The sequence below is a fragment of the Oncorhynchus nerka genome, linkage group LG3, assembly GCF_034236695.1.
Source record: "Oncorhynchus nerka isolate Pitt River linkage group LG3, Oner_Uvic_2.0, whole genome shotgun sequence".
Taxonomy (NCBI): domain Eukaryota; kingdom Metazoa; phylum Chordata; class Actinopteri; order Salmoniformes; family Salmonidae; genus Oncorhynchus; species Oncorhynchus nerka.
In genome coordinates this window covers 66,095,951-66,123,739 of record NC_088398.1, presented here as the reverse complement: position 1 = coordinate 66,123,739, position 27,789 = coordinate 66,095,951, and the positions used below count along the sequence as shown (strand labels likewise).

Here is a 27,789-nt window from a genome sequence, read left to right as displayed (position 1 = left end):
AACTACATAAAAAGTATGTTGAAATTATAATGGACCTATACGTTTTTAAATAACTGCCTTTTTCCTGGCCCGCAAGTGGCTTTTGACGAACAAATCGATCCGAAAGCAATCCTCTGAATTTTGAAATCCCTTAATTGCCCACCCCTGGTGTAGATTGTGTGGCTGGATGAAGTGGATGGGCTGTGGCCTCATGTGGCTAGTCATCTACTGTAGTGTGTTGTTAGTCATAGCCTGCTGTTCTACTGTACATACTTCGCTCTACGACAGATGTCATAACAAGGAAAGAACACACACAGAGGTCACGGCTTGTTCATTTCCAGGCTATCCTACTCTTTATTTAATGCAAATGACAGTACCAGGAAACCAGGGAACTATTCCTCAGGGCACGCAGGGGGAAGTATTTACAGGGGCGAACATTTAGGATACCTTCACAGAACAAAAAAAAACAAACATTTAAAAATGAAATAAAATGTCACAAACCGAGGCATTCAAGTAGTAGTGGTATTGTTATACAGTTAGTTTTCCGTCCTCTTTTATTTTTTCTTTAAACTCAGTTAGCATATTCTTCTGCCACGAGTGATGATGCCACAGTCGGTATGTTATAGTCCACTATCCTTGCTTGTCTTTGTTTTGGTAACTGAAACGGTTGTGGTGTGGATTGACATGGTTCACTCTGGTTGAACTGGAGTCAGGGGAGAAAGGTGAAGTGGTCACACTGGTGGGATAGACGGCAACATGTTGATGAACGCAAATGTTACAGCAAACAGGACGGGATGGCACGGCGGGGGACATGATAAACCCCTCAGACCACAGAGGGATGGAGGTGTAAAAGAGAAGGGGTGTGTAGACAATGAGATACAATGTACTGCATTACCTCTGAGGATGGCTTGTCACAACATCAATATCATCAATTGGCGTAATGGCTTTGATACCAGAAGCATCATTTTGACTGAATACATAATGTACTCTAATGTATGTCTATGCTATGTTGACTCTGTTGTCTGTGGTGTGTGTGTGGAAGATATTTCTGTACCCTAGTGAAGCAATAACAGCCATTGATTAAAATCAAGCACAGGCCTTTCTTCAAAATCGGGACAACAATCTTGAACTATATATAGATAATGTTTTAAAAACAGATTTCTAACAAAAATCTTTAAACGTGGGGAAAAGGGAGAGAAATTCTAACGTTAAACTAACATTGGCACAACTCTTGGCTGAAACTGAGATCTGAGAGGAGGGGGGAGAAAGTAATTCAACAGCACCTAAGGAGGATGTAAGGTTATGTGATGGGAGGGGGGGAGATAACGGGGCCAAGGCGAAGGTGTATGAAAGAAAAGGCACTCCAAACTATAGATACACCATACATGACCAGGTATTGTTCCAATAATACAGCTGTCATCTACTGTAATGTACAGGTACAGATTGAACTATATGGCTGGATAAAGCATCATCATCATCTACAATATCCAACAAATAAGTCTGTTTTTTGCTTCTTTTCTCCCCCCATGTCTTTGTTTTTGCTCATAAACAGTACAGAAGTCTACATATATACTGTACATACCATGAGCACAACATAAAAACAGAAGAAACTAACAAACATAAAAAACTAAAACATGAGTCAGGATTTGGTGAGGAGCATATGAACTGTGTACATATACACAGTGTAGTTGTGTTGTCGTATTGAACCTGTGTCAATATGTCTGGGTAAGTAAGACGCTCTACTCTGAGAGACTGGAGCAGAGAGGTGCTTGTGTGGTTCAGGTGGAGAGAGATAGAGGAAAGAGAAGAATGCTAGACTAATGTTCAATTAACGTTGGACCAACATTTGATGAACATTGTACTAACACTGAGTCAGTGGTCACAATCGGAGAGCCAGCAGTGACAGAGAACTCCTCCCAATCTAGCCAGAAACAGCAGAGACCTCTCCATGGCTCCATTCCAAATCAAATGCTGAGGGGGTAGAAGCTAGGGGTTGGTTTGGAAGAAAAAGTCTTCACCTAAAGAGACAGAAAGAAGGTGTGGGGGAGACGTCCCCTCCAAAACTGACTGCATTACAACACAGTCATCTGATAGAGATAAATAAAACATAGTGTTTTTCTAGTCCTGTCTACAGCATTAACATAATAATTACATACAGGAAAACAGGGAAGTGACTGCTGAAAAAAAGTATTTTCTAGCCAAAGAAATCACACCACCTTGCCTCTTCATGTCTTTAGGCAGTAGCAAATATTGCCCCTGCTCTGTGAGTCAACAACTAACCGTTATGGATTCTGAACCATTGAAGTTAAATATACATATATCTATATCTATATATATATATATATTTGTACATAATGCAAAGTAATATATAAACTGTGTATGCATGTATACACTGAGTGTACAAACATTAGGAACACCAGCTGTTTCCATGACAGACTGTCCAGGTGAATCCAGGTGAAAGCTATCCCTTATTGATGTCTCTTGTTAAATCTACTTCTCAGTATAGAGATAAAGGTGAGGAGACAGGTTAGAGAAAGATGTTTAAGCCTTGAGACAGTAGAGACATGGATTGTGTACCGTATGTGTGACATTCAGACGTAATGGGAAAGACAAAAGATTTGAGTGCCTTTGAATGGGGTATGGTAGTAGGTGCCAGGCGCACCGGAGTCTCAAGAACTACAACGCTGCTGGGTTTTTCACATGCAACAGTTTCCCATGTGTATCATTTATGGTCTACCACCCAAATGACATCCAGCCAACTTGACACAACTGTGGGAAGCATTGGAGTCATCATGGGCTAGCATCCCTGTAGAACAAGGGTGTTCCTAATGATTTGTACATTCAGTGTAAATGTAATACAAGCACACAGAACCATAGACATCTGACATGTCAATCTAAATGATCCCACCCACCCTAAGCCAAGGGAATATCAAATAAAAACAGAATAAAACTGTTCGCTAACCGTTTAAAAACAACCCCGAGCAAACCTCTGACAACATCAAAACCTCCCTTCTGATTGGACTGTCCACATATAGCAGGACCTTCATGCATCGGCGTGTGTTGGTAAGAATGTATGTGTGTGTGTGTGTATGTGTGCCTCATGCCTAATTAGCAGAAGTGTGGACGTCAATGCAGGGGTGAAAGGTCACTCTGGGTGCTCCTAACTATACTCAGGCCATGCACTACAGGAGGAGGAGCCTGGGTGGCCATCCAAACCAGGGGGTGTCAGAGGGGAAGTGAGGATATGAAGGGGTGTGGTGTAGAGAGAGGGCGAGAGGGAGGGACTGATCCTTAATGTGGGGGGGGGGGCTTCATTGTGGACAAGGAAGAGGAGGAGGGTGAGGGGACAGATAATTACTTTGATACATAGATTGTCTTCTTGGAAACATTAGCAGGCTAGTATTGTGTATATATGGTACGTTTATATATGAATACTCTTATATTTCATCATCCTCCCCTGCCCCCACCACTCCCTCCCTCTAACAGACCATAAAGATGTCCTCAGTGGAGTAGGTTGCAGAAATCAAACACTTAGATGGGTGACGTAGAGGGCTCAGTTAGTTGCGTTGTTGTTGTCATCTGTTTTAAACCCTGCCATGTCATCATTCTTACAGCTGGCACCCAGGTGCACCCCTGAATGGGGCGATGTGGGGGGAGGTCAGAGAGGGAGGGTTCAGGAGGTGGAGTTGGAGGCAGAGGCTGAGGCGGTAGTGGTGCTGGGGCCACGATCTGTGCTGTTACCATCTAGAAAGGAGGACAGGAGAGTAGGGGGAGGAAAATGATTCACTCATTTACACAATGAGTAAACAGGTGTTTTTTATAAGACATTTTCCTGGGAGAGAGAGACAGAGAGAGAAAATAGAGAGAGAGAACATAGACAGAGTTGGAGAGGGATGGAGAGGTGTGGGTTAACCTGTGGTGACGGTGGCGTTGGTTGGGGTGGAGGTGGTGACCTGAGAGCGGGCGTGGGCGGGGATTAGGATGTTGGCCAGCGAGGGATTACTGGACAGCTCTATGAGAGAGACACGGTACACCAGATTACAGCAGATCACATCCACCACAGATAAACACATCCAAACACAACTCACACATAGGTCACACACACATATTACAGCAGGTAGCATTAGTACAGAGACTGACAGAGAGAGACCACATCATTATACATGTAGGGGAAGAAACTCTCCGTACCGCAGATAAAACAGACAGGCAGACAGTGTATTGACAAGGTGCTGTACCCTGGGTGGTGAAGTTGAAGAGAGAGGGTTTTTCTCGCCCGTTGGGCAGCTTGACATTGGGGTCCCTCAGCTCGTCGAAGAAGGAGTGTGCACACGCCTCCAGGGGGGTGAGGCGCGAGGTGGGCGTGTACTCCAGCAGCCGAGAGCACAGGGCAATGGCCTCCGGGGGCGTGCGCGGCCGGAACACCTAGCAGCCAATCCAACGCAATGACGAGTCAGGGGGCCAATCACAAAGGCGAGACTAGAATCAGTAAACCAATCAATTTCAAACTAGTATCATGAATACAATGATGTATGCGGTCATGATAGCAGGTGTGAGAGAGGAGGATTTCAGTTTCTGCTTATAGATATGAAATGGAGAGAGAATGTAATTATTATTATTATTATGAATGTTACAGATATTACCTAACTCGACACAAAGGTGAGGGTGATATACATAGAAAAATACATGACCGTTCAAAATTTGTGTCACTTAGAAATGTCCTTGTTTTTGAAAGAAAATACATTTTTTTTCCATTAAAATAACATAACATTGATCAGAAATACAGTGTAGACATTGCTAATGTTGTAAATGATTATTGTAGTTGGAAACAGTTGATTTTGTTATGGAATATCTACATAGGCGTACAGAGGCCCATTGTCAGCAACCATCACTCCTGTGTTCCAATGGCACGTTGTGTTAGCTAATCCAAGTTTATAATTTAAAAGGCTAATTGATCATTAGAAAACAATTTTGCAATTATGTTAGCGCAGATGAAAACTGTTATCCTGATTAAATAAGCAATACAACTGGCCTTCTTTAGACTAGTTGAGTATTTGGAGCATCAGCATTTGTGGGTTCGATTACAGGCTCAAAATGTCCAGAAACAAAGACCTTTCTCCGGAAACTCATCAGTCTATTCTTGTTCTGATAAATGAAGGCAATTCCATGCGAGAAATTGCCAAGAAACTGAAGATCTCGTACAACGCTGTGTACTACTCCCTTCACAGATCAGAGCAAACTGGCTCTAACCTAAATAGAAAGAGGAGTGGGAGGCCCCGGTGCACAACTGAGCAAGAGGACAAGTATATTAGAGTTTCTAGTTTGAGAAACAGACGCCACACAAGTCCTCAACTGGCAGCTTCATTAAATCGTACCCGCAAAACACCAGTCTCAACGCCAACAGTGAAGAGGAGACTCCGGGATGCTGGCCTTCTAGGCAGAGTTCCTCTGTCCAGTGTCTGTGTTCTTTTGCCCTTCTTAATCTTTTATTGGCCAGTCTGAGATATAGTTTTTCTTTGCAAGGCCAGCATCCCGGAGTCGCCTCTTCACTGTTGACGTTGAGACTTGTGTTTTGCGGGTGCGATTTAATGAAGCTGCCAACTACTTTTTTTCTTTCAAAAACAAAGATATTTCTAAGTGACTCCAAACTTTTGAACGGTAATGTACAGTCGTGGCCAAAAGTTTTGAGAATGACACAAATATTAATTTTCACAAAGTTTGCTGCTTCAGTGTCTTCAGATATTTTTGTCAGATGTTACTATGGAATACTGAAGTGTAATTACAAGCATTTAATAAGTGTCAAAAGCTTTTATTGACAATTACATGAAGTTGATGCAAAGAGTCAATATTTGCAGTGTTGACCCTTCTTTTTCAAGACCTCTACAATCCGCCCTGGCATGCTGTCAATTAACTTCTGGGACACATCCTGACTGATGGCAGCCCATTCTTGCATAATCAATGCTTGGAGTTTGTGGGTTTTTGTTTGTCCACCTGCCTCTTGAGGATTGACCACAAGTTCTCAATGGGATTAAGGTCTGGGGAGTTTCCTGGCCATGGACCCAAATTATCGATGTTTTGTTCCCCGAGCCACTTAGTTATCACTTTTGCCTTATGGCAAGGTGCTCCATCATGCTGGAAAAGGCATTGTTCGTCACCAAACTGTTCCTGGATGGTTGGGAGAAGTTGCTCTTGGAGGATGTGTTGGTACCATACTTTATTCATGGCTGTGTTCTTATGCAAAATTGCGAGTGAGCCCCACTCCCTTGGCTGAGAAGCAACCCCACACATGAATGGTCTCAGGATGCTTTACTGTTGGCATGGCACAGGACTGATGGTAGCGCTCACCTTGTCTTCTCCAGACAAGCTTTTTTCCCGGATTCCCCAAACAATGGGAAATGGGTTTCATCAGAGAAAATGACTTCACCCCAGTCCTCAGCAGTCCAATCCCTGAACCTTCTGCAGAATATCAGTCTGTCCCTGATGTTTTTCCTGGAGAGAAGTAGCTTCTTTCCTGCCCTTCTTGACACCAGACCATCCTCCAAAAGTTTTCACCTCACTGTGCATGCAGATGCACTCATACCTGCCTGCTGCCATTCCTGAGCAAGCTCTGTACTGGTGGTGCCCCGATCCCGCAGCTGAATCAACTTTAGGAGATGGTCCTGGCGCTTGCTGGACTTTCTTGGTCACCCTGAAGCCTTCTTCACAATAATTGAACCGCTCTTCTTGAAGTTCTTTATGATCGATAAATGGTTGATTTAGGTGCAATCTTACTGGCAGCAATATCCTTGCATGTGAAGCCCTTTTTGCGCAAAGCAATGATGACGGCACGTGTTTCCTTGCAGGTAACCATGGATGACAGAGGAGGAACAATGATTCCAAGCACCACCCTCCTTTTGCAGCTTCCAGTCGGTTATTCAAACTCAATCAGCATGACAGCGTGATCTCCAGCCTTATCCTTGTCAACACTCACACCTGTGTTAACGAGATAATCAGTGACATGATGTCAGCTGGTCCTTTTGTGGCAGGGCTGAAATGCAGTGGAAATGTTTTGGGGGGATTTCAAATCATTTGCATGGCAAAGAGGGACTTTCCAATTAATTGCAATTCATCTGCTCACTCTTCATAACATTCTGGAGTATATGCAAATTGCCATCATACAAACTGAGGCAGCAGACTTTGTGAAAATTTATATTTGTGTCATTCTCAAAACTTTTGGCCACGACTGTATATTTGAACTTTGTGCGTCTGTTAAAACCACGAGGAGGGCTCATTGTCCATAGATTGTCCTCTGTATTTGTCCAGTTCAAGTGTAAAGAGTGCAGCCCTACAGGAGCAGGGTAGGAGACTCTAGGCCAGTAATGGGCAACTCCAGTCCTCGGGGCTATCAGTCCCTAGCAAACACAGCTGATTGAACTATTTGCATTTTAAACTGAAGATAAGGATTAGTTGATTATTGGGTGTCAGGTGTGTCAGCTGGGGCTCAGGCAAAAGTATGACAATAATCAGAACCCGAGGACTGAAGTTGTCCATCCCTGGTCTAGACAGGCAGCACAGAGACTGGGTGGCTAGAAGATGCAGTACTAGAGAACAAGCACAAGGTGGAGTCTAGGGAGACACCATGAGGACCTGCTCTACAACACTGCTCATTTGCCATTTGACTTGGGCCCTGTTTAAATACTGTGACAATGTCCTCTTTGCTAACTCCCTTTCTTGAGGTTATCACCAACCTGACCTGAGGACTTCTTCATGTGCCCTTGCAGATTAGAAAGAATCTGATGGTTGTAAGAAATATGGTAGAAACCCCAGCTAGCCTACCAGGAAGCTAGTGGGGCTAGACGCAACTGTTACCATATAGCTTACACCTATCCAATCCTTACAAATCTAGGTGGGGCCCATCATGATGTGTCTAGGTGAAGGGGTTTATTTAGGATATTAGGGAGTACAGATATATGGGATGGCAGAGATAAATGCCTGGCATGCTGGCGAGGAGAGCACAGAGAGATGATGCTAGGGGAGGGAGTGGATTGTAGAGTAGTAAAATAGTTCCTGTACCTGTTGACTCACCTTAGTCCATGCGTGTGCCTTAATCTGGGGGAATTTGAACTCAGTGTAGTTGGGGTTCATCTCTCGGATCTGCTCCCGTGTAGGGGTCCCCAGAACCTACAGCACAGAGACAGGAGAGGAGAAGAGAGGGGAAAGGAGAGACAGAGAGAGGGGGAGGGAGAGACGGAGAAAGAGAGGGGGAAGAGAGGGGAGGTAGGGAGAAAGAGAGAAAGAGATGGACAGAGAGAAGAGGGTGAGGGAGGGAGAGACGGCGAGAGAGCGGAGGTAGGGAGAGACAGAGAGAGAGGGGAGGTAGGGAGAGACAAAGAGAGATGAGGAAGAAAGGGGAGGAAGAGACGAATGAGGGGAAGAATATGACAAAAAGAGGAGAGTGCATGAGCAGTGAAGAGATTTAGAGACAATTTACAGCGAGAGAGAGAGAGACAGGTGAGAGTGTGCCAACTTTCATTCGATGAAATAGAGAGAATTGGTTGACAGACATCCTAACTGACAGGCTAGTATCAGTACCTTGATGATCTCCACCAGCTGATCCACTCCACTGTCGCCAGGGAAGATTGGTTGCCCTAGCAACAGCTCTGCTAGCACACATCCAGCTGACCACACATCTGTAGAGGGGGCGGAGCATAAACAGGAAGATGTCGTGATTAGCATACCTGCTCTAGAGGTGTAGTTTGACTTTAAACGGTTAGCATTTAGCCTATATATGCTTGGTTTTATAAGAATTTCAATGGGGTTTAGCTGTACACGGTTAGCTGTTAGCTCACCTATGCTGGAGGTGTAGTCGGTGGCACCAAAGATGAGCTCGGGGGCTCTGTAGTAGCGAGAGCAGATATAGGACACGTTGGGCTCTCCACGTACCAGCTGCTTAGCACTGGAGACACAACATCACCACACACTGTCAGTCACATACACTCCTCATCAATCATCATCATCATAGTTATCAATATCATAGTCATCTTCATGATCATTAACATCACTGCCATAATCATCCTCATCCTCATCCTAGCCAATCAAAGCTAATGCGAACTGCAGATTCTTTCACATAGTTCAAACTGACCTGCCGAAGTCACAGAGTTTGAGCACAGCCGTCTCGGGGTCCAGTAGCAGGTTCTGGGGTTTGATGTCCCGATGGCAGATCCCAAACGAGTGGATGTAGGCCAGACTCCTGAACAACTGGTACATATATAACTACAACACACACACACACACACATTAGAAATGGAAAGCAGAGGATACACATGATGGCAACATAGTGTGCACACACACAGGCACTCACACACACACACCTTGACATAGACTATGGGCAGAGTCTGTTTGGCTCGGCTGTAGTGTCTGGCAACTCTGTAGACTGTCTCAGGAACATAGTCCAGAACCAGGTTTAGATACACCTCATCCTTCTGTTACAGAGAGAGAGAAAGAGAAAGAGAGCGAGAGAGAGAGAGAGAGAGAAAGAGAGAGAGGGGAGAGAGGTTAGGCAACACACACAGACAATGTAACTTGTTTGACGATCAGTGACACTTCACTCTGGCATGCCCATGTCCATCTCATAGACTGTCTGCCAATTCTTTACTCCCTCCATGTCTCTGTTTTGTCTTGTCTTCTCCCTCTCTCTCTCTCGAAAGCATTGGTTGCTGTGGTGACAGCGAGGAAACAGCCTGTTTGTGTGATGATATCACTGTGTCTGCACTGTGCTCCATTGTGTAGTGTTTCCCCCGAGGGCAGGAAAAGCACGCCTGCGTCACCAGCCTCTTGACGTGACGCACCACCGCAGACAGTGATGTAATTTCCTGCCAAGGGCACAAGGGGGCTGGGTGGAGACAGGAAGTGCTCGTCTGGCCTCAGTGACCCCTAAAGGATGTAATTTGTCCCCGTAATGCACCCCACTCCTATACCAAGCCTACCACTCGATTCCTCTTCCTTTTCCTATGATCTGATTAGTGAAGGTCGATGGCCTGCCATAACGTCACATGCCATCAGTTCTTCATCTTTGAGCTCAGACTTTACCAACAATTCCTCTGGATATGCCCAAAGAAGGTTGTAGTGAAACGGCAGGTCTATGAGTGTACCTTCTTTCCCAACTCAACCTTTGCATTCTACTCCCTCTGTTCCATTTGCTAGCAAAGACAGTTAGCAAACTAACCGGAGCAGACAGAGTGTAGCGTGAGAAGCTAGCTGGCTGTTCAGGTGAGCTAGTGTTATCATGGATTCTGGTAAGAAGAGGGGCGGGGGGGGCACATCGACACATCGATGGCCCTGAACAAACTTTATTTGACTCTATGTAAACTGGAAACCACAGAGGTTACATTCATTGTAGCTGGGGATTTTAACAAGGCTATTCTGAAAACAAGACTCCCTAAATTCTATCAGCATATAGATTGTGCTAACAAAGCTGGAAAAACCCTGGATCATTATTCTAACTTCCGCGGCGCATATAAGGCCCGCCCCGCTCTCCTTTCGGAAAAGCTGACGACTCCATTTTGTTGCTTCCGACCTACAGACAGAATCTAAAACAGGAAGCTCCTGCGCTCAGGTCTGTTCAACGCTGGTCCGACCAATCTGATACCACGCTTCAAGACTGCTTTGATCACGTGGATTGGGATATGTTCCGCATTGCGTCCAACAATAACATTGACAAATATGCTGATTCGGTGAGCGAGTTCATTCGAAAATGCATCGGCGATGCTATACACACAGCAACGATTAAAACATTCTCAAACCAGAAACCGAGGATTGATGGCTGCATTCGCGCGAAACTGAAAGCGCGAACCACTGCTTTTAACCAGGGCAAGGTGACAGGAAACATGACCGGATACAAACTGTAGCTATTCCCTCCGCAAGGCAATCAAACAAGCTAAGTGTCAGTATAGAGACAAAGTAGAGTCGCAATTCAACGGCTCAGACACAAGGGGTATGTGGCAGGGTCTACAGTCAATCACGGATTACAAAAAGAAAACCAGCCCTACAATTAACTAACCACTACATTACATTTACATTTAAGTCATTTAGCAGACGCTCTTATCCAGAGCGACTTACAAATTGGTGCGTTCACCTTAAGACATCCAGTGGAACAGCCACTTTCATTTCACTACAATTTGCTTACCGCCCAAATAGGTCCACAGAAGACGCAATCGCAACCACACTGCACACAGCCCTAACCCATCTGGACAAGAGGAATACCTATGTGAGAATGCTGTTCATCGACTACAGCTCAGCATTTAACACCATAGTACCTTCCAAACACGTCATCAAGCTCGAGACCCTGGGTCTCGACCCCACCCTGTGCAACTGGGTACTGGACTTCCTGACGGGCCGCCCCCAGGTGGTGAGGGTAGGTAACAACATCTCCACCCCGCTGATCCTCAAAACTGGGGCCCCACAAGGGTGAGTTCTCAGCCCTCTCCTGTACTCCCTGTTCAACAACGACTGCGTGGCCATGCACGCCTCCAACTCAATCATCAAGTTTGCGGACGACACTACAGTGGTAGGCTTGATTACCAACAACGATGAGACGGCCTACAGGGAGGAGGTGAGGGCCCTCGGGGTGTGGTGTCAGGAAAAAACCTCACACTCAACGTCAACAAAACAAAGGAGATGATTGTGGACTTCAGGAAACAGCAGAGGGAGCACCCCCCTATCCACATCGACGGGCAGTAGTGGAGAGGGTAGTAAGTTTTAAGTTCCTCGGCGTACACATCACGGACAAACTGAATTGGTCCACCCACACAGACAGTGTTGTGAAGAAGGCACAGCAGCGCCTCTTCAACCTCAGCAGGCTGAAGAAATTCGGCTTGTCACCAAAAGCACTCACAAACTTCTACAGATGCACAATCGAAAGTATCCTGTCGGGCTGTATCACCGCCTGGTACGGTAACTGCTCTGCCCATAACCGTAAGGCTCTCCAGAGGGTACTGAGGTCTGCACAACGCATCACCCCCCGAACTACCTGCCCTCCAGGACACCTACACCACCCGATGTCACAGGAAGGCCATAATGATCAGCAAGGACAACAACCACCCGAGCCACTGCCTGTTCACGCCACGATCATCCAGAAGTCGAGGTCAGTACAGGTGCATCAAAGCTGGGACTGAGAGAGTGAAAAACAGCTTCTATCTCAAGGCCATCAGACTGTTAAACAGCCACCACTAACATTGAGTGGCTGCTGCCAACACACTGACTCAACTCCAGCCACTTTAATAATGGAATTGATGGAAATTGATGTAAAAATGTATCACCAGACACTTTAAACAATGCCACTTAATATAATGTTTACATACCTTACATTACTCATCCCATCTCATATGTATATACTGTACTCTATCATCTACTGCATCTTGCATTCTTTATGTAATACATGTATCACTAGCCACTTTAAACTATGCCACTTTTATGTTTACATACCCTACATTACTCATCTCATATGTATATGTATATATTGTACTCATATAAACTGCATCTTGCCATCTTTAGGTAATACATGTATCACTAGCCACTTTAAACTATGCCACTTTATGTTTATATACCCTACATTACTCATCTCATATGTATATACTGTACTCGATACCATCTACTGCATCTTGCCTATGCCACTCTGTACCATCACTCATTCATATATCTTTATGTACATATTCTGTATCCCTTTACACTTGTGTGTATAAGGTAGTAGTTGTGGAATTGTTAGGTTAGATTACTCGTTGGTTATTACTGCATTGTCTGAACTAGAAGCACAAGCATTTCGCTACACTCACATTAACATCTGCTAACCATGTGTATGTGACCAATACATTTGATTTGAACAGACTGGCAGTCTGAAACAGTTCTGTCCACTAGAATAGACCCGTCTGGACCCTTTTCTCTTTCTCACGCAGAGTCTATAGACACACACACACACACACACACACACACACACACACACACACACACACACACACACACACACTCTATTTGTGGGCGCCGATTTGCCTTTTTTCTTTCTTTACACCTTTATTTAATCTTTATTTAAAGTCAGTTAAGAACACATTCTTATTGTCAATGACCTAGGAACGGTGGGTTAACTGTTCAGGGGCAGAAAGACAGATTTTCACCGTGTCAGATTTTCACCTAGTCCAACGCAATAACGACCTGCCTCTCTCTCGTTGCACTCCACAAGGAGACTGCCTGTTACGCAAATGCAGTAAGCCAAGGCAAGTTGCTAGCTAGCATTAAACTTATCTTATAAAAAACAATCAATCATAATCACTAGTTAACTACATATGGTTGATGATATTACTAGATATTACCTAGCGTGTCCTGTGTTGCATATAATCTGACTGAGCATACAAGTATCTAAGTATCTGACTGAGCGGTGGTAGGCAGAAGCAGGCGGGTAAACATTCATTCAAACAGCACTTTCGTGCGTTTTGCCAGCAGCTCCTCGTTGTGCGTCAAGCATTGCGCTGTTTATGACTTCAAACCTATCAACTCCCGAGATGAGCCTGGGGTGACCGAAGTGAAATGGCTGGCTAGTTAGCGCGCGCTAATAGCCTTTCAAACTTCACTCGCTCTGAGCCTTGGGGTGGTTGTTTCCCTTGCTCTGCATGGGTAACACTGCTTCGATGGTGGCTGTTGTCGTTGTGTTGCTGGTTCGAGCCCAGGGAGGAGCGAGGAGAGGGATGGAAGCTATACTGTTACACTGGCAATACTAAAGTGCCTATAAGAACATCCAATAGTCAAAGGTTAATGAAATACAAATGGTATAGAGGGAAATAGTCCTATAATAACTACAACCTAAAACTTCTTACCTGGGAATATTGAAGACTCATGTTAAAAGGAACCACCAGCTTTCATATGTTCTCATGTTCTGAGCAAGGAACTGAAACGTTAGCTTTCTTACATAGCACATATTGCACTTTTACGTTCGTCTCCAACACTTTGTTTTTGCATTATTTAAACCAAATTGAACATGTTTCATTATCTACTTGAGGCTAAATTGATTTTATTGATGTATTATATTAAGTTAAAATAAGTGTTAATTCAGTATTGTTGAAATTGTCATAATTACAAATACATTTTTTATATTTTTTCAAATTGGCCGATTAATCGGCATCTGCTTTTTTGGTCCTCCAATAATCGGTATCAGTATTGAAAAAAATCATAATCGGTCGACCTCTAACACACACACACACACACACACACACACACACACACACACACACACACACACACACACACACACACACACACACACACACACACACGCAAAAGACATGTCATCCAGCCTGGTTTATACAGGTTAAAGGTGATGGTGTTCACACCTCTTCCACATACTTTATTGCTAACAGTAGGATTTACAGAGAAAGGGAGACTCCGTCCTGCTGTTAGTGTAGCGCCCAGCAAGCTATATTTAGCCTAACAGCAGTGATGACTCACTTCCTGCTTCACTACAAAGGCACTTCCTCTCAATAACACAGCTAAACCTTGCACCTTTACCAGCTAATACAGAGACTTACTTAACTCACTTAATCCTCTTGGTTCCTGGAGGAACATAGAGCCTGTACTAAAGTTTCCCAACATTGGTGGTAATGCATATTATAAGTATTGTAACGAACCCCAGGGTAGGGAAGCAAACCCAGGTCACTGGCGTGAAAGGCAAACACACTACACATCGCGCCATTATGGTTAACCCACTTGGTGGGATTTGTAATGTGGCTCATATAGTGAGGATTGCTACAGTATTCAAGTGACCAATCTTGCATGTGAGTGAGGGAAGGGAGAGAGAAAGATGAGTCAGAGAGAGAGAGAGAAAGGAGAGATAAAGATGAGAGTCAGAGAGAGAGAGAGAGAGAAAGATGAGTCAGAGAGAGAGAGAGAGAGAGAGAGATAACTAGCACTCATTGAGAGCGCTTTTATTCACACTAGAACATACGTCAGAACACTGGGTACATAATCATCTCGGAAGACTAGAGCACTGTTAAAAAGCATACGCCTGGTATACTGTCAAAGACATGTAAAGATATTGGCACTGCCAACCAGCTGCAGACTGGTACCCGTCTGCACAACCTCTCCTCCCCCATTCTCTGTACCAGGGCACTGATCACACACACACCTCTCAGTCATCCTGCCAACTGTACACGAGACACGGCTTAGCCAAACCTAGAGGCATGCCGTGATCTCACAGTGCCACTGTGTGCTAGAGCTCTTAAACTCGCACTGTGTTTGACGTGTGTTGTGTAAGTACGTAAAGAGTGAACTGGAACAGTGTTTAATCAGTCCAGACTCCAGACCTTACATAACTCCACATAACTCTAATTGCTATTACTAATTGCTATTGCTAACACTATTGTTACTGCTAACACTATTGATACTGCTAACCCTATTGCTACTGCTAACACTATTGCTACTGCTAACACTATTGCTACTGTTAACACTATTGCTACTGCTAACACTATTGCTACTGTTAACACTATTGCTACTGCTAACACTATTGTTACTGCTAACACTATTGCTACTGCTAACACTATTGCTACTGCTAACACTATTACTACTGCTAACACTGTTGTTACTGCTAACACTATTGCTACTGCTAACACTATTACTACAGCTACACTCCTGGTTAGAACCATCGCTGCTGTTAAAAGCTACCACTACTGTTAACAGCTAACATAGCTCCTAGGCTGCTAAAAGCAGACAAATGTTAACAGCTAACACAGCAACTAGGCTGCTAAAAGCTAACAACTGTTAACAGCTAACACAGCTACTACTAACAGCTAACACAACTGTTAGTCTGCTACTACTGGCACTGCACTCTACACTAGACATGAGCCATCTGACCAGGACCCATCTTCAGACCTGACTGGTATTTTGCATACACACTCTCTCTCCCTCTCTGCCTGTCTTTTCCCCTCCTACGTGTCAGCAGAGCTATAATCCCCATACCAATCACACTATGCCAGCTATCCACAATTAGAACAGAGTGAAGGGGGTAGGAGGAAAAGACGTCAGAGAGGAGAGAAAGAGGAGAAGAGTGAGGCTCACGAGAGGCCCTCTTGCACGTGGTGGTTCCTAAAATGATCAAGTGGCCTTTGGTCAGGCAACCCCTTTACTCAGTGCCCTCTGCCCCAGCCTCTCTCCCTCAGCCTCACACATGGGCATCCCAAACCAAGTCCAGACTAGGTTTCCTGAGTGGGAGTATCCATTACTGCAGTGTCATGGCCCTGGCACTGTGCATGCTGCATACGTGCACTCTGACATATTGGGCACATGAGTGTGGTCTATATTTGCCAGTTATCCTCCTGCCAGCATGTGAATGACAGATTCTACGAACTGAATCATTCATGTGTTATGAATATTCAGAATACTCAGAGAGGGAACATGACAGACAGACAGACAGACAGACAGACAGACAGACAGACAGACAGACAGACAGACAGACAGACAGACAGACAGACAGACAGACAGACAGACAGACAGACAGCAATACGGAAAGACAGACAGCGATACAGACAGACAGAAGGACAGGGAAACAGACACACAAGACAGACAGACAAACAGCGATACAGACAGGCGGATGGACGGACACACAAGACAGACATTAGACAGAGAGACAGACAACGATACAGACAGGCGGATGGACGGACACACAAGACAGACATTAGACAGACAACGATACAGACAGGCGGATGGACGGACACACAAGACAGACATATAGACAGAGAGACAGACAACGATACAGACAGGCGGATGGACGGACACACAAGACAGACATATAGACAGACAACGATACAGACAGGCGGATGGACGGACACACATGACAGACATATAGACAGACAACGATACAGACAGGCGGATGGACGGACACACAAGACAGACATTAGACAGAGAGACAGACAACGATACAGACAGGCGGATGGACGGACACACAAGACAGACATTAGACAGACAACGATACAGACAGGCGGATGGACGGACACACAAGACAGACATATAGACAGAGAGACAGACAACGATACAGACAGGCGGATGGACGGACACACAAGACAGACATATAGACAGACAACGATACAGACAGGCGGATGGACGGACACACATGACAGACATATAGACAGACAACGATACAGACAGGCGGATGGACGGACACACAAGACAGACATTAGACAGAGAGACAGACAACGATACAGACAGGCGGATGGACGGACACACAAGACAGACATTAGACAGAGAGACAGACAACGATACAGACAGGCGGATGGACGGACACACAAGACAGACATTAGACAGAGAGACAGACAACGATACAGACAGGCGGATGGACGGACACACAAGACAGACATTAGACAGAGAGACAGACAACGATACAGACAGGCGGATGGACGGACACACAAGACAGACATATAGACAGAGAGACAGACAACGATACAGACAGGTGGATGGACGGACACACAAGACAGACATATAGACAGAGAGACAGACAACGATACAGACAGGCGGATGGACGGACACACAAGACAGACATATAGACAGAGAGACAGACAACGATACAGACAGGCGGATGGACGGACACACAAGACAGACATATAGACAGAGAGACAGACAACGATACAGACAGGCGGATGGACGGACACACAAGACAGACATATAGAGAGAGACAGACAACGATACGGAAAGACAGACATAGTGTCTTCGGAAAGTATTCAGACCCCTTGACTTTTTTCACATTTTGTTATGTTCCAGCCTTATTCTAAAATTGATTAAATAAAGAAAATCCTCAGCAATCTACACAAAATACCCCATAATGAGGAAGCGAAAACAGTTTTTTTTTTTTTTTTGCAAATGTATAGGTAACAGTATAACTTTAGACCATCCCCTCGCCCATATCCGGGCGCGAGCCAGGGACCCTCTGCACACATCAACAACAGTCACCCACGAAGCATCGTTACCCATCGCTCCACAAAAGCCACGGCTCTTGCAGAGCAAGGGAAACAACTACTTCAAGGTCTCAGAGCAGAGCTATTTAGTGCGCACCACCACTAACTAAGCTAGCCGTTTCACATCCGTTACATATACAAATTAAAAACAGAAATACCTTACTTACATAAGTATTTTTGATTGGAGTCCACCTGTGGTAAATTCAATTGATTGGACATGATTTGGAAAGGCACACACCTGTATATATAAGGTCCCACAGTTGACAGTGCATGTCAGAGCATAAACCAAGCCATGAGGTCGAAGAAATTGTCCGTAGAGGTCCGATACAGGATTGTGTCAAGGGCCAGATCTGGGGAAGGGTACCAAAACATTTCTGCAGCATTGAAGGTCCCACAGAGGCCTCCATCATTCTTAAATGTAAGAAGTTTAGAACCACCAAGACTCTTCCTAGAGCTGGCTGCCCGGCCAAACTGAGCAATCGGGGGAGAAGGGCCTTGGTCAGGGAAGTGACCTGACAGAGCTCTAGACTTCCTTTGTGGAGATGGGAGAACCTTCCAGAAGGACAACCATCTCTGCAGCATTCCACCAATCATGAATTTATGGTAGAGTGGCAAGACGGTAGCCACTGCTCAGTAAAGGCACATGACAGTCCGCTTGGTGTTTGCCAAAAGGCTCCTTAAGACTCTCTGACCACGAGAAACAAGATTCTCTGGTCTGATGAAACCAAGTTTGAACTCTTTGGTCTGAATGCCATTGTCACATCTAGAGGAAACCTGGCAACATTCCTATGGTGAAGCATGGTGGTGGCATGTTTTTCAGTGGCAGGGACTGGGAGACTAGTCAGGATCGAGGCAAAGATGAACGGAGCAAAGTACAGAGAGATCCTTGATGAAAACCTGCTCCAGAGCGCTCAGGACCTCAGAATGGGGCGAAGGTTCACCTTCCAACAGGACAATGACCCTAAACACGCAACCAAGACCATGCAGGAGTGGCAAGTCTCTGAATGTCCTTGATTGGCCCAGCCAGAGCCTGGATTTCCACCCAATCGAACATCTCAGAAGAGAACTGAAAGAAACTGTGCAGCGACTCTCCCCATCCAACCTGACAGAGATTGAGAGGACCTGCAGAGAAGAATGGGAGAAATTCCCCAAATACAGGTGTCGTGTCTTTGGCTATGCTGGATTAAGTGATATGACATGCTATTCTATAAAATAATTTCTCCGTAATTAATATTACCTGATTGAGCTAATCATGTAAATGTAATTAACTAGAGATTCGGGGCACCACAAAATAATATTTATAGAGCTCTTATCTTCTGAATAAACTCTTAACCTCTTGCCTCTAGTTGGGACGCTTGCGTCCCAACTAGAGCTCTGGAAATGCAAATGTGCTACGCTAAATGCTAATAGTATTAGTTAAAACTCAAAAGTTCATTAAAATACACATGCAGGGTATCAAATTAAAGCTACACTCATTGTGAATCCAGGCAACAAGTCAGATTTTTAAAATGCTTTTCGGCGACAGCATGAGAAGCTATTATCTGATAGCATGCACCAATACACTACAACAGAAAAGCACAGCAGGGGACGTAAACAAAATAATTAGCATTTCGGCGTTACACAAACCGCACAATAAAATAGAAAACAGTCATTACCTTTCACCATCTTCTTTGTTGGCACTCCTAGATGTCCCATAAACACTATTGGGTCTTTATTTCGATTAAATCGGGCCATATAAAGCCAAGATATCGTTATATGTAGACTGTGTGATAAACGAAAAAAACAGCGATTTCACAACGTAACGTCATTTTTTAAAATTCAAAAAGTAGACGATAAACTTTCACAAAACACTTCGAAATACGTTTGTAATGCTACTTTAGGTATTAGTAAACGTTAATAAGCGATAAAAATCATCCGTAGGCGATGTATATATCATTAGCTGTCGTCTTGGAAAAAATTTCAGGAGAGAGCTCTTCCGGAATGATCTGGGCGGAGACCGGAGGTAAGCGGTGCCCCTCTTTCGGTTCAACCAAGAATCAAAGATGATTAAATTCACAAGATACTCGACTACATGGGGATGCTGTGGGAGTTGAATGCTCGGTCTTATCTAATTCGGCTCACTGTTAACAATTGCTGGAAGTGGCGCAAGGATATTTATTTCCATTTTCTGTGATCAGGTTTTCCTGCGCTTTCCGATGTAACGCACGTTATGTAATAGCCACAGTCGTGATTTAACCAGTTTTAAAAACGTCCGAGGGTTTCCTATCCACACATTCTAACCATATGAACGTACTATATTCCTGGCATGAGTAGCAGGGCGCTGAAATGTTGCGCGATTTTTAACAAAATGTTCAAAAAAGTAGAGGGTAGGAGCAACAGGTTAAAGACCTAGTAATATTTGACATCAATAGCAGTCAATATTAATCGTCACCTTAATTCAGTCTCTTCTGAAAGTTGTAAATTCTTGGTCTTCACGAACCCTGGCAAACAAGTTGAATCAGCAATACAAAATTGGGTTTAATTATTTATTTACTTAATCCCTAACTAATCACACAGAATTACACATACACATAATTAATCATAACTTGATTACAAATTACATCATAAAGGAAAACGTCCCTAGCGGGCAGAACAGATATAACAGCTTGTTACACAAAAGAAAAGGGCTGAGTTTGAGTGAAAGAACGGGAAGACTGAGGAACAAAGGGTGAAGCTGTGCTATCGTAAATATAGTATCTTATGCATTCTAAATTACCACACATTTGGAAAAGGAAAATGCAATAAATATTTACTCTGAGCTGCGCTTCGGTAGGTTGATGGTAGATGGAAGGCCGTGTTGCCCAACCGAGTCCTTTGTCCTTTGAAGAATGTCTCTGCTGGTATATTGGATACGTTGTAGTAGCGTCGTTGTTTTGTGGTAGACGGGATACTCTGTCTGTTCCTTCCTAACCTGCGTTTGCAGCTGCTGTTGCTAACTCAACGGCTAGGAGGTGTCACTTCTGTAGTGAATGAGAGTTAAAAGTTCATACCATTCGCAACCAAAGCTTACGCTGATGTTGGCTTCGTTCTGTAGTTATTATCTGAACCATTCTGACATCGGACTGTCGTCCTCACATCCTCGGAACAGGAGGTTATATTGTCAAGGCTTTATATAGGAAGGGAGAGGAGGGCGTGTTTGACATTTTTTATAGCCCATGTCCCTTCACAGGGGCGGACCACTGATTGAGCAGAGCCCTACCTTATGAAAACCCAAATCTCACATTTAAGAAGCTAAAATCATATTTCATCCCATCACGAATAATTTCATATTCAAACATTTAAATTGAACAACAATTCCATGTGAATCCGATAACTCTGATGTGTAGACTTTCCACTGTAGAGTTTATGTCATCTTATCATTGATGAGAATGTCTCAGATGGCAACCGAACTGACATCATATTCATTAAGTACCACCGCATATGTTCAATTGGTCGGATTACCAGAATATAGTTCATTTCCCCCCACCTTCTGATGTTCCCAGAATCTCTATGTTAACCAAGGGTTTTGCAAATGTAACATCAGTAGGGTAGAGAGAGGAAAAAGGGGGGAAGAGGTATTTATGACTGTCATAAACCTACCCCCAGGCCAACATCATGACACAGGTGTGCCAAGCTTGTAGCGTCATAACCAAGAAGACTCAAGGCTGTAATCGCTGCCAAAGGTGCTTCAACAAAGTACTGAGTAAATGGTTTGAATACTTATGTAAATGTGATATTTCAGTTGTTACTTTTTTTCCATAAATTAGCAAAAATGTCTAAAAACCTGTTTTTGCTTTGTCATTCTGGGTTACTGTGTGTAGATTGATGAGGGGGAAAAAACTATTTAATCAATTTTAGAATAAGGCTGTAACCGAACAAAATGTGGAAAAAGTCAAGGGGTCGGAATACTTCCCGAAGTCACTGTACAAGACAGACAGACAGACAGAGAGACACAGACAAACAGAGAAACAGAGACAGGCATATGGACGGACAGAGAGACACAGACAGACAGACACAGACAGACAGACAGAGAGACAGACATATGGACGGACAGAGAAACAGAGACAGACATATGGACGGACAGAGAGATAGCGACAGACAGAGAGACAGAGACAGACATATGAACGGACAGAGAGACAGACAGACAGAGAAACAGAGACAGACATATGGACGGACAGAGAAACAGAGACAGACATATGGACGGACAGAGAGATAGCGACAGACAGAGAGACAGAGACAGACATATGGACGGACAGAGAAACAGAGACAGACATATGGACGGACAGAGACAGACAGAGAAACAGAGACAGAGACAGACATATTGACGGACAGAGACACAGACAGACAGAGAAACAGAGACAGGCATATGGACGGACAGAGAGACACAGACAGACAGACACAGACAGACAGAGAGACAGAGACAGACATATGGACGGACAGAGAAACAGAGACAGTCATATGGACGGACAGAGAGATAGCGACAGACAGAGAGACAGAGACAGACATATGAACGGACAGAGAGACAGACAGACAGAGAAACAGAGACAGACATATGGACGGACAGAGAAACAGAGACAGACATATGGACGGACAGAGAGATAGCGACAGACAGAGAGACAGAGACAGACATATGGACGGACAGAGAAACAGAGACAGACATATGGACGGACAGAGACAGACAGAGAAACAGAGACAGAGACAGACATATTGACGGACAGAGACACAGACAGACAGAGAAACAGAGACAGAGACAGACATATGAACGGACAGAGAGACAGACAGACAGAGAAACAGAGACAGACATATGGACGGACAGAGAAACAGAGACAGACATATGGACGGACAGAGAGATAGCGACAGACAGAGACAGAGAAAGACATATGGACGGACAGAGAAACAGAGACAGACATATGGACGGACAGAGAGACAGCGACAGACATATGGACGGACAGAGAAACAGAGACAGAGACAGACATATGGACGGACAGAGAAACAGAGACAGACATATGGACGGACAGCGAAACAGAGACAGAGACAGACATATGGACGGACAGAGACAGACATATGGACGGACAGAAAGACAGAGACAGACATATGGACGGACAGAGAGACAGACATATGGACGGACAGAGAGACAGAGACAGACATATGGACGGACAGAGAGACAGAGACAGACATATGGACGGACAGAGAGACAGAGACAGACATATGGACAGACAGAGAGACAGAGACAGACATATGGACGGACAGAGAGACAGAGACAGACAGATGGACGGACAGAGAGACAGAGACAGACAGATGGACGGACAGAGAGACAGAGAGACAGAGACAGACATATGGACGGACAGAGACAGAGACAGACATATGGACGGACAGAGAGAGACAGAGACAGACAGATGGACGGACAGAGAGACAGAGACAGACATATGGACGGACAGAGAGACAGAGACAGACATATGGACGGACAGAGAGACAGAGACAGACATATGGACGGACAGAGAGACAGAGACAGACATATGGACGGACAGAGAGAGACAGAGACAGACATATGGACGGACAGAGACAGACATATGGACGGACAGAGACAGAGACAGACATATGGACGGACAGAGAGACAGAGACAGAGAGACAGAGACAGACATATGGACGGACAGAGAGACAGAGACAGACATGGACGGACAGAGAGACAGAGACAGACATATGGACGGACAGAGAGACAGAGACAGACATATGGACGGACAGAGAGACAGAGACAGACATATGGACGGACAGAGAGACAGACATATGGATGGACAGAGAGAAAGAGACAGACATATGGACGGACAGAGAGACAGAGACAGACATATGGACGGACAGAGAGACAGAGACAGACATATGGACGGACAGAGAGACAGACATATGGACGGACAGAGAGACAGAGACAGACATATGGACGGACAGAGAGGCAGAGACAGAGACAGACATATGGGCGGACAGAGAGGCAGAGACAGAGACAGACATATGGACGGACAGAGAGGCAGAGACAGAGACAGACATATGGACGGACAGAGAGGCAGAGACAGACATATGGATGGACAGAGAGACAGAGACAGACATATGGACGGACAGAGAGGCAGAGACAGAGACAGACATATGGACGGACAGAGAGACAGAGACAGACATATGGACGGACAGAGAGACAGAGACAGACATATGGACGGACAGAGAGACAGAGACAGACATATGGACGGACAGAGAGGCAGAGACAGACATATGGACGGACAGAGAGGCAGAGACAGACATATGGACGGACAGGACAGAGACAGACATATGGAGGACAGAGACAGAGACAGACATATGGACGGACAGAGAGACAGAGACAGACATATGAGGACAGAGAGACAGAGACAGACATATGGACGGACAGAGAGACAGAGACAGACATATGGATGGACAGAGAGACAGAGACAGACATATGGACGGACAGAGAGACAGAGACAGACATATGGACGGACAGAGACAGACATATGGACGGACAGAGAGACAGAGACAGACATATGGACGGACAGAGAGACAGAGACAGACATATGGACGGACAGAGAGACAGAGACAGACATATGGACGGACAGAGAGACAGAGACAGACATATGGACGGACAGAGAGACAGAGACAGACATATGGACGGACAGAGAGACAGAGACAGACATATGGACGGACAGAGAGGCAGAGACAGAGACAGACATATGGACGGACAGAGAGACAGAGACAGACATATGGACGGACAGAGAGACAGAGACAGACATATGGACGGACAGAGAGACAGAGACAGACATATGGACGGACAGAGAGGCAAACGGACCTTGTCTCCGCTGGAGTAGAAGAAGTAGCGCAGGCGAACGATGTTGCAGTGGTCCAGTTTCCTCATGATCTGCAGCTCGCGGTTCTGACAGGGAGAGAGACAGACAGTCAATACTATTTACTGTTACAACAGGATACAGCATGAGAGAACTACAAGACAAAGGTGGGTCAGAGAGAGAGAGAGAGAGAGAACCAGGTTAGATACAGGTCAACTACAGACAGACACAGCACAGATTTTACTCAACAAAAATCATACTTATTTGCCCTCAGTCTGAAGAACTCTAAGTCCACAGAAGACTCCAAGACTTCCCACAGAGGAAGAGTAGCCACCGACAGAGGAGGACAAGTAGCCACCCATAGAGGAAGAGTAGCCACCCACAGAGGAAGAGTAGCCACCCATAGAGGAAGAGTAGCCACCCACAGAGGAAGAGTAGCCACCCACAGAGGAAGAGTAGCCACCCACAGAGGAAGAGTAGCCACCCACAGAGGAAGAGTAGCCACCCACAGAGGAAGAGTAGCCACCCACAGAGGAGGACAAGTAGCCACCCACAGAGGAAGAGTAGCCACCCACAGAGGAAGAGTAGCCACCCACAGAGGAAGAGTAGCCACCCATAGAGGAAGAGTAGCCACCCACAGAGGAAGAGTAGCCACCCACAGAGGAAGAGTAGCCACCCACAGAGGAAGAGTAGCCACCCACAGAGGAAGAGTAGCCACCCATAGAGGAAGAGTAGCCACCCACAGAGGAAGAGTAGCCACCCACAGAGGAAGAGTAGCCACCGACAGAGGAGGACAAGTAGCCACCCATAGAGGAAGAGTAGCCACCCACAGAGGAAGAGTAGCCACCCACAGAGGAAGAGTAGCCACCCACAGAGGAGGACAAGTAGCAACCCATAGAGGAAGAGTAGCCACCCACAGAGGAAGAGTAGCCACCCATGGAGGGAGAGTAGCCACCCACAGAGGAAGAGTAGCCACCCACAGAGGAAGAGTAGCCACCCACAGAGGAAGAGTAGCCACCCACAGAGGAAGAGTAGACACCCACAGAGGGAGAGTAGCCACCCACAGAGGAAGAGTAGCCACCCACAGAGGAAGAGTAGCCACCCACAGAGGGAGAGTAGCCACCCACAGAGGAAGAGTAGCCACCCACAGAGGAAGAGTAGCCACCCACAGAGGAAGAGTAGCCACCCACAGAGGGAGAGTAGCCACCCACAGAGGAAGAGTAGCCACCCATAGAGGAAGAGTAGCCACCCATAGAGGAAGAGTAGCCACCCATAGAGGAAGAGTAGCCACCCATAGAGGAAGAGTAGCCACACACAGAGGAAGAGTAGCCACCCACAGAGGAAGGGTAGCCACCCACAGAGGAAGAGTAGCCACACACAGAGGCAGAGTAGCCACCCATAGAGGAAGAGTAGCCACCCACAGAGGAAGAGTAGCCACACACAGAGGAAGAGTAGCCACCCACAGAGGAAGAGTAGCCACACACAGAGGAAGAGTAGCCACCCACAGAGGAAGAGTAGCCACCCACAGATGAAGAGCAGCCATCCACAGAGAAAGAGTAGCCACCCACAGAGGAAGAGTAGCCACCCACAGAGGAAGACAAGTAGCCACCATCAGAGAAAGAGTAGCGACAGAGTAAGAGTAGCCACACACAGAGGAAGAGTAGCCACGCACAGAGGAAGAGTAACCACACACAGAGGAAGAGTAGCCACCATCAGAGGAAGAGTAGCGACAGAGGAAGAGTAGCCACACACAGAGGAAGAGTAGCCACCCATAGAGGAAGAGTAGCCACCCACAGAGGAAGGGTAGCCACCCACAGAGGAAGAGTAAGAGGAGAGTAGCCACCCACAGAGGAAGGGTAGCCACCCACAGAGGAAGAGTAGCCACACACAGAGGAAGAGTAGCCACGCACAGAGGAAGAGTAGCCACGCACAGAGGAAGAGTAGCCACCCACAGAGGAAGAGTAGCCACACACAGAGGAAGAGTAGCCACGCACAGAGGAAGAGTAGCCACGCACAGAGGAAGAGTAGCCACGCACAGAGGAAGAGTAGCCACCCACAGAGGAACAGTAGCCCCACACAGAGGAACAGTAGCCACGCACAGAGGAAGAGTAGCCACCCACAGAGGAAGAGTAGCCACCCACAGAGGAAGAGTAGCCACCCACAGATGAAAAGCAGCCATCCACAGAGAAAGAGTAGCCACCCACAGAGGAAGAGTAGCCACCAACAGAGGAAGAGTAGCCACCCACAGAGGAAGAGTAGACACAGGCAAGATATCTACTCATGTTTCAACCATGAAGGAGAGAATCTCCCCTCGTTCTTATGGAAACCATTTCATAAGACGAGAGAGGGGGAGAGAGAGAGAGGGAGAGAGAGAAAGAGAGAGAGAGAGAGCGCGAGAGAGAGAGAGAGAGGGAGAGAGAGAGCGGGAGAGAGAGAGAGAGAGAAAGAGAGGGAGAAGAAGAGAGAGAGAGAAAGAGAGGGAGAAGAAGAGAGAGAGAGAGAGAGAGAGAGAGAGAGTGAGAGAGGGAGTGAGAGAGAGAGAGAGGGAGAGAGAGACACACAGGGAAAGCCAGGAGTGTTGAAAATAGAACTCCAGGAATGTTTCTAGGATACACAGCCATTTCAGAGTGACTGGGAGTGGAGGTTGGGAATGACTTGAATATAACTCTGTCACTAAGGACGAACAGGGCCGCTGAGCTGTTAGTGCACTGACAGAGACAAACCATCTTTTACTCTTACAAACAACCAAAATGAACATATTACTGTATGCATGGACACAAATGAGCAACTTTAGCCTACTACTTCAATCTCGTCTACCAATGAGACACCCCCTCAACTTGCCAGTGACATCACCATCCTCCAATGTGGTTTCCAGTGTCTCAGTGTCTCGGCAGACCAGCATGCATTGTAGTAAGGCAACGCCCTCTTTCCCACCGCCAGGGAGAGAAGAGGATGGTAGTGCCATATGGAGCAGAGCAGAGCAGCAGACAGCACTGCAC

At 45.7% G+C, this 27,789-nt stretch overlaps 1 protein-coding gene across 2 annotated transcripts in view; it reads right to left on the bottom strand.

Moving 5' to 3' along the window:
- Nucleotides 1–306: 306 nt before the first annotated feature.
- Nucleotides 307–27,789, bottom strand: part of LOC115115749 (glycogen synthase kinase-3 beta) — a 76,521-nt gene continuing 49,038 nt past the window's right edge. Inside the window, exons 3-11 of one of the 2 annotated variants that reach the window (XM_065014853.1) lie at nt 24,796–24,879; nt 9,327–9,437; nt 9,098–9,228; nt 8,805–8,911; nt 8,548–8,645; nt 8,029–8,136; nt 4,215–4,401; nt 3,893–3,991; nt 307–3,723 (exon numbers count right to left, since the gene is read on the bottom strand). In XM_065014853.1, coding sequence (XP_064870925.1) covers nt 3,653–3,723; nt 3,893–3,991; nt 4,215–4,401; nt 8,029–8,136; nt 8,548–8,645; nt 8,805–8,911; nt 9,098–9,228; nt 9,327–9,437; nt 24,796–24,879 — 996 coding nt within the window. In that variant the 3' untranslated portion in view covers nt 307–3,652. The remainder of the gene's footprint in view (nt 3,724–3,892; nt 3,992–4,214; nt 4,402–8,028; nt 8,137–8,547; nt 8,646–8,804; nt 8,912–9,097; nt 9,229–9,326; nt 9,438–24,795; nt 24,880–27,789) is intronic. The other variant, XM_065014857.1, reaches the window with a different exon arrangement.